Below are 12,319 nucleotides of genomic sequence, written 5' to 3'. Positions count from 1 at the left end.
ATATTCCACACACTAGAGATACTAACACCATAAAGATCTCTCTTAAACATATTCTCTCTCCTCTATATCCTGATGGTGTCTCTCTACGGTCAGTGACAGTGAAGATTGGAGGAACAAAATTATCCATTGAAAATGAACAATTGCATCATTCACTGCAAATTGCTTTGCATATTTGAATAATTAATGTGCAAAATAATGAATGCCCAAAAGTTAAAAAGCCATAAAGGGAAGCCATTAATAGTATTGTTGGAGGGACACATGTCCTGGACATGTGGACATCACGCCCATCCCGTAATTGTTGTAACTATGTTCCCTGCCTCAGTTTTATCATTAAATACGGCTTTACTTCCCCAAGATCAGTGCCAGGGCTTTGCACACTAGATTAAACGCTAAACCCCAGAATGTTTGATATCAACAAATAGTTTGATGAAACTTACTGGGTCATTCACATGCAAAACTATGACCAAACTCAGTAGATTGTGTTTCCATCTGACAAAATACACTTCTCATCTTCGTAGACCACATTGTTGTTATATAGCTCTACTCCTACCACTGAGGGAAAAACAGAGAAACTTCCCCTAAGCAAAACATTCAGATTTCACTTTCATGAAAGGAAGTGGTAGAACCTGAATACTGGCCTATAGTCAACAGACATAATCAGAGTAAACAGACCACACTGGCTGAGGACGAGCTGTGTGGTTTCGGTGCCATTAGCCAGCGAGCAGTCAGACAACAAAATCCCATATCAAAGACCAATAATACTCCAGATGGAAAAGAGTGTGTGTGGGAGTGCCCTGTGATAAGGCCTTTCTGGGCAGAGTTTCCTATAGTAATAAATAGAATATTTAATATACTATGGAATTTTCCATATCATTTTTAGGACATGTAGATTTCCAGGCAAGGAGACCTGATGAATGTTTGTTTGGCATCTTAATATCTGTCTGCAGGAAAGTCTTTACAAGGCGTTGGTTGCTTCCCGAGGCTCCCATACAGGATTGGATAGATAGCAAATGATATTTGTTATGTTATGGAAAGGTTGACTTTTTCTCTCCCGCTCCAGAAATATACATTTATTCAGTCTCTGGGACTGGATTTTGTAGAGGCAAGAATGGAATGAATTTTTGTCTTGCTCGTGTAAACTACATCGATTCTTTATGATTCTAGTTTTTTCTGTATTGTTTTATGTACACATTATATCTCTCCCAATTCTTTATTTTAATTTTCAAAATATCAAAATCTATGGACAACAAAAGAAATGTTAATTGAAAACGGTATTATTGATATTGCTGTCCAAAAATTAAGAAGAAATGGGTGTGTATGGATGCAGCTTATTTAGATTCAGATTTAAATGGTTTCTTGACCATAAAGTTGGACATTTTGTTCCCATCAGATTGAGATTATGTATTTCAAAGGACATTTTTAACTCTATGGACAATGGACAACAAATCTGACTGTGAATCTCAAATAACCTGCCATCCACACACCCACTAATTTCAATTCCTTATCATTGGTGCAGTGGTCGAGATTCCCCTCTTTAATCCATGAACAAACAGTGTAACCACGGAGAGGAGGAAGCTGGACCAATATCAGCAGAAGATCCATTTTTCAAACAGTGGGCCTGCCAGACGTCTCCCTCCCAACCGGGCCAGAGCCTGGCCAGCCAATTCCAGATCCTAGCCTGGATTTATGAGACCCCAGGTCTCAAGACAGATATTGCCAAACCAGATATTGCCAAAACAACCTCAGAGCGAGGGCTTCCAGGGGGGAGGGTGATTGTGGGAGAATTCCTGAGACTTCAGCTGCAAACAGATAGTCCACCGGACCTGACAGCAGACATCAACCCACTCTGCCCAGGCTTCAAACTCTAAAGCCCAGAACGTGATGGGAGACAGCCAGAGCACTTCGCACTATCTCCTCCACAGGACCAAAATAACAGCTGCTATTAACAGCTGTTGGCTGAATGAATTGCTCCATGTCCATGGAGGTCTGTGGAATAGGTTGAAGTGGCGGGTCGCAATTCAGTTATGTAACATTATTAACATGACAGCAGAGTCACGGTCATGGAGGAAAACAAGGCAAAGACTGGGGAAGACTGACTGAGAGAGGGGGGTCCATAGCGTGTGGCAGGTGGCGTGTGGTGGTGGGTGGCGGCTGAAACCAGCACGGAGTGTCAATCAGGGGATGGATGGCACACGCGCTTTCATCACTAACCACACAGATGGCATTGTGAGAATGCCTGGCATTCCACAGAGGTGAGAGAGTCAAAGAGTGAAGAGAACGTTTGTGTGTTTATGCGTGCATGTGTGTGCGTGCGTGCATGTGCACGTGTATGCGTGTAAGCGCGAGAGAGAGAGAGAGAGAGAGACTTACCCGTGAGATGGTGAGGGGAACACAGAAGTCCTTCCCTCCCTGTAGTCTGAAGCCCCATGGAGCTGGCCCCACTAGAGAAACACTGTAGCTGTTGCTCATGATGAACCTGTAGACACAAAAGCTTCCATATATTATTCACTTTACTGTAACCTGCACCCATAAAATGAGAAAAAAAGCAATACAACAATGTAAAAATCACAGACAGCAGTACACACTCGGGCCTGTTCAGTGGCACCTGTTGAATTGAGTACAATGGACCACAATGGAAACAAGCCCCCGAGGCTTTTTGTGCTATCCTTTTAGCATAACCTTTACTGCCTGTACTGTTAACAAACGTGTTAATAAAGTATTCAATCAATCAATCAATCAATCAATGACTGCAGGTATCAAGCTTTTCCCAAAGCGAGCCCTTTTGCTTGCTCCTCAATGTTCTATTCCAGCGCCCGGAGCGGGGCTTTAGGCTAAGGTGGTGATTGAGTGGGTGTGTGATGATTGTTCTATTGAGATTGCAATACGTCCATTGTTTAGAACTGTAAGTTTGGGTGTGGGGAGACAAATTATCCTGGCAGCAGTGTTGGCTGTGCATGCGAGTTTGGCCCAGTTAGTGATTGATAGCATGTTTAAAAAGCAGGTGGAACAGTACAGTAGGATGGGCTGAATAATGCGCTGGTACAACAGTAGGAGATGGGGGGGTAGGAGTAGGAACATAGTGCTTTAAGCTTGTGGATGACTGATAGTCTTTGGTGGCTCCTTTTTTGGATGTCATCGGTGTGCCAGACTATTGTCTAGTGTCATTCCGAGGAATTTAAAGCTGTCAACTATTTCAGCTGTTTGGTTATTGAAGATAATGGGGTGCTTATGAGGTGAGGTGAGATTATTATCCCCTTTTGTCTTGCTGACGCTGAGGTGTAGATGGTTATCCTCACACCACTGGGTGAAGTGGAAAAAAGACAGTACTACAGTAGACATTCCAAAGCTCTATCTAACAAATAATAATCTCATAACATCTAGAAATTGTGTGTTATAATAATTTGTCAATTGGTCACTGAAGGATTTGGCTGTTTCATAGCTATTTAGAACAACAATTATAATTGTGTACAGTATTTCTTTTTTAAAGACTAATAATAACTAGTTATTAGTCCAATAATAATATCTAATCTTGCATCTGATGTTCCAGCCAATGCAGATGAGCATAACATGCTACTAATCATTAAGAGACTTAACCGTATGCAGAATTAAAGAAAAGCATATTTCCAGGTAAGACAGGTGTCTGTCTTCAATGTATCTATCAGAAAAAACAATAACAACAACAACAATCAACACTACAAATATAACCTAAACTTGCAAAAAAGTTTCAATCTGCTTTTTGACAATGCATGAATAATTAACATTATTATTATTATTATTATTTCATTAACGCTCTGTAAAAAAATAAATGTTAACCTGTGAAATGTCTTAGTTCTAAAAACAATATCGCCCCTACAGTACTTGATGCTGAGGAGTGAGGACTGAGGGAGAGTAAAGCAACAGCCACAACTATTTATACTGTACTGCCATAAGGAGAGAATAATTATAATACTCCTTCGTACACATATACAATGCAATGTAAATATGCCGGATTTAGCAAGAAAGCTAATTTTCATCCGTAGTCCACTCCCCATACAGAAAACAAGCAACATTACAAAAAGAGCACATATAAACATTTCTAAAAGGGTACAAACAGAAGAGAAAAAAACGGTTAAAAAAAAAGAAAAATAACAGAGAAACTAAAAAGGAAATAACCTACATTGAACCCTAAAAAAAAAATCACATGTCTGATTGTCCATGATCCATCCTTTTAATTAGACCTTAAAAGATGAAAAGGATGGACACTCTGACTCTCTTATGTTAGTGGGTAGATTGTTCCAGTTGGGAGTTGGGAGCTAGAGTAGATCGGCTATTTTCAGTGTGTGACACTGGCACACAACAAAGTATGAACCAGGCTTAATAGGAGGGAGAGAGAAAAAAGAGACGGAGAGAGCGAGAGGCCATGAGAGATCGCAATGTACATAGCCTATAGCTACACCACGGCTCATCAGGTCACACACAGTAGCATGTGCAGCCAAGAAGTCTGGCATGGAGCCAAGTCTGTTAGGGAGTCCATACATAGCCCCGACGCGCTAAAACGTTACGTGACGTAATGTGTCACGTTTTTCAGCTGAAAATCAGTTATTGTCGGCCGGGGAGCAACACAGTCATATGACCAGGCCTGTCACAACTATTACATAATCGCCAAATCGCAATTATTTGAGATAATCGCAATTATTTTTGTATTAATCATCATAATCGTTTCCATGTTGAGAACGGTTCATACATTTTAAAACATTTTCAAAAATAGTGGAAATAGCAGATCTACAAGCTCACAACGCGTCGCATGGCGACTCGTTGTGAGCTTGTAGATCGGCTATTTCCACTATTTTGTAACAACTTTTGAGTATAATAATTTTCTTTTGGCCATAATAAAAAAAATATATATTATTGGTGTCGGTCATTGTCAGCCATTTATTTGTATATTTAAGTTTTGTCGCATCTGCCCCGTGCCTAATCGTGACCTACATATGACCATCTATGAGTTATGCTTTACCACAGGGTAAAGACGACTGTCGTCAGATACACACAGTGCACTGTGCTCAGCACAACCAAAGCAGAAACCTAAGGAGCTGTAGATAGAATGATGTGAACAACTGCTGGTCTACCATTACAGCCGGGCTATATACTTTATCAGTACTGGAGAGGCCGTAGCTGAGAGGGTAGAGAAGCCATCTGGGGATCGGAAAGGTAGCCCAGTTCGACCTCCAGCTCGCTCAGTCTACATGTCGAAATGTACCTGAGCAAGACACTTAAGCCCTATACACCTCCCCCTTGGTGCCATCTGAGCAGCCATCTGAGCAGCCACCACCTGTGTGAAGCTGTAAAAGCAATTTCCCCTCCCCCCGGGGGCCAGAACGTACTCCCTGCCCCTTCTCAAAAGCTATTTAATTCATTTATCATCATATAATGCCATCCCAAAATACATCTTACATTTTACTCTCAAAATCTCTGGACTTTCTGAGGCTCTCTTCCAATGGAAGAGAGCCTCAGATATAACTTCATGTTAGAGTATTTTGTTCAATAATGCTCCAGTCAGACTCAGGCAAGCAGAGTTTTAGTACCTTTAGGTACATGGGGCAGGTCAAAGGCGAATGTGGCTACGCTGGAAGTCAGGAGGACAAAATCTACAGCATATTCTCTCATAAAATGCTAGTGCAAGCCATTAAGCCTGAATTTATACTTCTTTGCATGACGAAAATAGCAGATCTACAAGCTTGTGAGCTTATAGATCGACTATTTTCAGTACGGGACACCCTCTACAACATTAAATTATAAGTCAGGCTTTAGACCTTTGAGGCTGCATGCAGAGCTTCAAGGTAGAGGTCATGGGGTCATAGTTTAGACAATAGAGCAGTATGCTGGGTCTGGGCTAGCCTGGAGTGGTATCCAATCCCCATAACATTTTAAATAGATTTACTGCTTTGGGAGGAGAACAGTTTAGCTATAAACAACAGTGGTTGTTAAAAAGAAATAAGGTTGTATTGCAGACATGAATATACTGGTAGTTTTTCTCTGTTTCTGTGAAACAGACTCTCAAATCAACTGTGTTATGCTCTGTGAACTAGAGCTGCACTTTAGAGTTTGTCCTGTCAGATTCTCATCACTGAACTCCATACCCATGTAATAAAACAAACCCGCTCTCACACTGGGATTCAGACTAAGACAAACTAAGCTTGAGTTGATATATTTTCCTGCAAGTGATAGAACCAGTGTGTTTATTATTCAAATACTTCCTGCTGTTCATGCCTAGCACTATAATTGTGACTTTTACTACACATTCCGTATTTCTCCTGTGCTTATTTATCATATCCTGTGTCTGTGGCCAAATTATTCTTGTTTCAAGGCTGATATATGAGCTCATGACTAAAATGATAAAACCATGTAGCTTCATACATAAAAGGACACTGCATACAACTAGGACAGGACAACAGAGCACCCTCTGGGGGGAAATGGCAAGGAAAATATTTTTGAACAAAAAGGAAATGGTAGAATTCCACCACCATTCTGAGCGGGTTGTTTTTAATACTTTCTTCCAAGAGTTTTCATTTAACTTGGTTCTACTACAGTTTCGACAGCCTTAAAAGGTGCAGTACAGTAAGTGATATTTTGGGGTTAAAACAAAACCTTACTAATATATCTATATTGTGATAGTAATAATTGATATAGAGTGTTTGTTCAGTAACAGGGGTCTCCTCGTCTATTTAATAAACAGAAAATATATTTTCAGGTGTGTTGCCTATTTCATCCAATCAGGAGAGAGTACCCATTTATCAGCTTCGATTTTGTCTGCTCATTTCTTTGTGTCATCTCTTCCAATCCCCTTGTTTATCCTGTATCCTAGTGTGAGTTCTCTCTCCTGAATGGATACAATTGGTACCAAGTACCAACCCACTGCCAAAAAGGCAAACCTGGCATTCCCGTGTCGTTCACACACCTCGCTGGAAGACATGGCATTACAACTTGGATGACAGCACAAATACCATATCCATGATCACACCCTGTGTGCATGCATGAAATAGACAGGTGACAGGTCTAACTGAGGCATCATAATACCACATTTCATGGATTGTTGCGTTTCAAATGGTTTCAACACTGCCCTAAAAGTATGCATTCATTTTCTATCAAAAACTGCAAAATAGAACAAGCAAGTCATTTGTAGTTGTAACTCAGGGCAGGAGACAGAAATTAAGCAGTCAAAAGTCTAGACAGGTTATTATGATCATGCCTGAATATACATGTAACAAAGCATGTCTACAGACTACAGAGCACAGTAGAATGCGTGCGTGCGTGCGTGCCTGTGTCAGTCTGTCTAAAATGTAAGTGCCTTTGTGAGGAAAATTACACTGCACATCATGTGTGAACACATGACCTTTGCCTGCCTTGACAGGCAATGTTGGCGTTGACACCAAAAAATGATGTCTGAGACCTCTAAGCATCACACATCACATTGCACAGTGAAGAGCAGACGGTTTTGTTTAGCAACTCAACAAAACGTGACAAATGTGGGACTGCTGTTGAGCAAGTCCATCATTATCAATGCTTCTTGGAGAAATTAGAATTAAAGGGACAAAGAGTCACATTTTTGATGCCATGAAATACAAAAACTGTAGCTCCATGAAGTAGGAATTAGAAAGGATGGTAGGCTATGGTGAAGTTGTACAACGAGGAGAGTTTTCTGAAAGACACCCACAGCCACGAAACTAGAGGGAGCGTAAACAACAATCTGGTACCACCCACCCATAAAACAAATATGGGCAAATTCTCCTTCTATAGCACAGCCACCAAGGAATGGAATAGTCTAACCCCATCCCTCAAAAAATGCAGTTCGCTGGGCTCATTCAAAACAGCCCTAAAAACCCATCTTTCTGGAGGCCGAAAGAGGAGCTAGTACCAGTTTCCCTGTAGACAGACGACCCCCCCCCTCCTCTTTTTTGTACATATTTTGTATTTCCTCTTGCTTTTTTTTTTTGTATATAATTTTAATTTTTCCATGCTTCCCCCCCCCCTTTTTTTTGTACATATATTTTTTTAATGCTTTTTTTGTACATAGTGGTATTTTTTCTGTATTATCTGTATTTTCATGTTGATTTTTGAACTGTTTGGTTGCTACTATATATGTCTATGAAATTAACTCAAGGACCCCAACGGAAACAAGTCCGCAAGGACTTTTTTGGCCGGACCTTTTAGACAAAAGCATTATAAATGTAACTGTGTTGTTTTACATTCTTTGGCCTAATAAAATTTTCAATCAATCAATCAATCAAAACCTATATTGTATGCCATTCTTTGTCAATGATAAGCAACTCTAAACTTTGCACTCAATCATGTTGTTTTGACTGGCTTTGGGAATTTTGTTGTTGTTCTAATCTAGAATATTAATTAGTTATTATTAATCATATTAATTTGTAATTAGATTGCCCTACATACAGTATAGAAGTAATATTCAAGAAAGATTTTAAACTTTGCAGCATTTCCCTTTAACAGCTACACGACTATGTCAAAACCCAGTAATGTAGATGGCTGGACCGTGTATGAAACAGTGAAGGGCTTTTTATTTGAAATAATAGAAATGATGGATATGGAAAGTGGCAACACTGTAACTTCATCAGTCAGCGATAATCAGGGTTTTGTGTTATCCAATACAGGTTTGGTTGTGCAAGTTTAATAGATCATCCAGGCTGGCTGGAACCAATGGTCGGAAATGTGTACTTAACCATGGCCACGCAAGTAGCACTAGCATCAAATGAAAAGAAAATGCTGATTTTTAGCATAGACTACATCCCATAGCCTGGAGGGATGATTGCTCTGCGATCGTCTAGTTCGTTGTTAGGCCAACCGGCCAACCAGTGGTGTAACTTCATCAGTCAGTGCCTCAGTCAATCAGAGACATTCGCATAAGGGCTGGCCCCACAGTTGCGGTCCGGCCAAAAAACTGTGAGTTAACAGAGTCCTGGATGATGTTTCACCATAGCCTCCAGATCAGCTAAAGTTCTCACCATTTCATTGCTTTTGTGGTGGGCAGTAAAACAGTAAAAACGTGTCTCCTCTGGTGAGTATTCCATGAGTAATTGTGCCTTGTCATTGAAGAGCCGTGCCATTTGTGGGCTGTAAGTCATGTTGCTGTTGCAAAACTGTAGCATGACCATACCCCCGGGGCTCCAATGACACCTGCTACAGCCTGTCAAAATCTATGCATGCCCACTGGCTGTCTCATTTACAGTACATCACACCTGGAGTAAGCACTCTTTTAAAGAGGCCAGGACAAGCATGTAAAGGAGTTACTGTACAAACTCATGTTTAAAGGGATAAAGGCAAATTTATATTTTGTCGTACGACCACGTGATGACCATTGAAAATCACGTTATTTTGACGAGTGATGCTGTCATACGACGGAATATAAATTAGGCTAACGGGTGATGGCGGGGTGTGGCACCTACTGTATGCAGCATACAGCCCATGACTCCAACTCACAATCATACACACACACACACACACACACACACACACACACACACACACACACACACACACACACACACACACACACACACACACACACACACACACACACACACACACACACACACACACACACACACACACACACACACACACACAACTCTCTAAACTCTGAGTGAGACAGATAGCCCTGTCACCGTATAAGGTGACCAAGCGTTGAGGTGTTATTTAGTTTCAGTGAAAATTACAAGGTCTACATAAACAGACAGCTGACTATGGCTGAAAGAAGTTGAACACAAACCATTGTGTATTCAATCTGTCAACAGTGTAACATTGTAATGGCTTAGTGAGGTGATATGGATTACAAGACTACTCTTTCAACAATAACAAAAGGAATCATGCAGTACAACGGCTAATCCTACCAAGTCAAATTATAACAAACAAAGCTCTGCAAATCCTCATAGAAATCACAGTGCAGTAGCAACACTGATTCTTTGACACTGAAGCTGGCTGAACCATAGCTTACAGGATCACTTAAAGACTATTGAATTCCTAGCCTCATAAGGAAGCTGTGAGTCAGAGTTCAAGTCACCAAGTTTATCTGACTTTGACATGGCTCTATTTCAATTCAAGTTCTTTTTTTTCTTTCCATCTGATTTTCAATGGCTTTGGGGCACAAACTTTTTCCTCTTGAAAAGCAAGCCATTATCCACTTTTTAACCTATGAACAATAAATGCATAAAACTGCTTTGTTAAAAACCACCACAGTTGGACAACACAAATTCCTTTCCCCCCCATTTTTAGCTAAGACATCAACGTGGCATTAATGTGAGTGTATCCGAGTAAAAAAAAGAAAAGAAAAAAGAAAGAAAGTAAAAGTGAATACAATGTCATGCAATCTTTAGTTGGGAGCTATACTTGACTTCCAACTATGCCCACATTACTTCGTTCAATCGTTCATAATGGAGAGAACAAGATTAACCTCATCTCATGTCCCTGCTTGTTTTCCAGGCTAATGATCTCATGCGTACTGCACTAGACATGATTAGACACACCTTTTAGTAAGTTCCCACACTGTGTGATCTAAACTTGCTCAGTTGAAAAGATGAACTTTGGTCAGTGGTGCAACGGTAGTATGCCAGCTGTAGTTAGTGGATGGTCTGGTGTCAGTTGACACATTTTTTACATAATGCTATAACGTTTCCTTCATTGATGATCTCATGAGATCTGTGTTTTCTAGTGATAAAGTCTTGCTTAAAATGCCTTTATTATTACATTTTATTTAAGATTGATCACAGATTAAATATACATGAACTACTTTGACAATAGCCAGTCTCCCTTGAGAACATATTTCCATTTAAATATTCCAGTATGGCAATATTGCCTCATGCCAGTGATTTGCCTGGCCCAAGCTTTGGGGAAATGTCTTTGTGATGAATACAGAATTTGAGCTAACCATTATGTGTTTAGTCACAATAGTTATTCTGTGACTTCAGGGTTTTTTTCTTTAGTAAATCCAGTTATCAACCAACTAATACAGTATATAGGCCTATTTAAAAAATCTAATAAGATTTCTACTTTTCATTTTGAGAATGGAAAATGCAGAATACAAAGAAACTTTTGAAAATAAATTATATTATAAATGAGACACTTTTGTATGATGCAACTTTTTTGTTTCATTCCAGTTAGGCCTACAGTCAGTAACAAGTTGCAGTAGGTTACCTGAGTTTCTCACCCCTTTATAGGCGCGTTTGTAGTGGGTGTGACAAAAACACATGTCTGGTATACTATTTCCACAATATTTTCCGAACTGTTTCAGTGTATCTATAACTTGTGTTTTGAGAAGCACCACAAATGTAGGCATTAAACTCATAAAACGCATATTATCTCACACTCTTGTTCATTCAATTGAACTGTGAAACTTTCTAACAGTCACAGAGAGAAGTGAAAGTGACTCCAAATTGATGTCTAACGGTTAACTATCCATTCCATATACATCTGACTCACCTTGCTATGCACAGCCGGGTCTGGTGTGTTGAGATAGAGAAGCGTGTGTCTGTGCGACCGTCGTACCGCAGAGCTGGATAGTGAACTGAACTGAACGGAACTGGGACTTCCGCATAGAACCCTCCCCCCTCTGATCTGACAGCCTGGAGGAGGGCTTGTGTAGCACAGTGCTTCTCAAACTTTCTCATGTCGAGGACCCCCACAATTCGTGCCAGGGACCCCCAGAAGAGAATATTTGTGTTTTAAAAAAAACTTTCAAGATTTTTGGCAAAAATGCTCAAAAATAGCAGATACGCGCTGTGAGCTTATATACATCTGCTATTTTTTAATAGCCAACGTGTAAAATATGGATAATTGGTTAGAAATTATTGTGATGCTGTATTAACCATTTTGCTGGGGACCCCCTGGTACACCCCACGGACGGACCCCTGGGGGTCCCCGGACCCCATTTTGAGAACCAATAGTGTAGCACATTGGTTCCCAAATGTTTTAGCTCGAGACCAAAAAGAGAAATGAAATGTCTCCCCTAGGACCCAAACTAGTGAAAAAAGCTCACAAGGCGTTGCATGGCGACGCCTCATGAGCTAGGTCGGCTATTTTCACTACTTCTTCAACATTTGTTTTCAAATGTATGAAATTTTTGGGTATTTATTTATGAAAGTATTTTGAATTTTGTCTTGAATGTCTGAATTTGGTTTTCATTCATGAAAATGTTAGTTTTTCTTTCGGGGTGGGGGGGGGGTGATTTTATTTTATTTTATTAAAAACAAAATGTAGGAAATTAAAAAACGACCTACGACGACCCACAAATGGGTCCCGACCCACTGTGTGGGAACCATTGGCGTAGCAGACT

General features: G+C 40.3%; 1 protein-coding gene across 6 annotated transcripts in view; it reads right to left on the bottom strand.

The window, feature by feature from the left end:
* pdlim5b (PDZ and LIM domain 5b) overlaps positions 1 to 11,585 on the bottom strand; it is a 78,651-nt gene extending 67,066 nt beyond the window's left edge. For all 6 annotated transcript variants that reach the window (XM_080420443.1, XM_080420444.1, XM_080420445.1 and 3 more), the window contains exons 1-2: positions 11,467 to 11,585; positions 2,371 to 2,476 (exon numbers count right to left, since the gene is read on the bottom strand). In XM_080420443.1, coding sequence (XP_080276569.1) covers positions 2,371 to 2,469 — 99 coding nt within the window. In that variant the 5' untranslated portion in view covers positions 2,470 to 2,476; positions 11,467 to 11,585. The remainder of the gene's footprint in view (positions 1 to 2,370; positions 2,477 to 11,466) is intronic.
* Between the last annotated feature and the right edge of the window lie 734 nt (positions 11,586 to 12,319).

This window comes from Gymnoscopelus braueri (genome assembly GCF_963280865.1).
Source record: "Gymnoscopelus braueri genome assembly, chromosome: 22".
NCBI classification, from domain to species: Eukaryota; Metazoa; Chordata; class Actinopteri; order Myctophiformes; family Myctophidae; genus Gymnoscopelus; species Gymnoscopelus braueri.
Note: the sequence above shows the minus strand (reverse complement) of the source record. Positions and strands in the feature narration are given on the sequence as shown.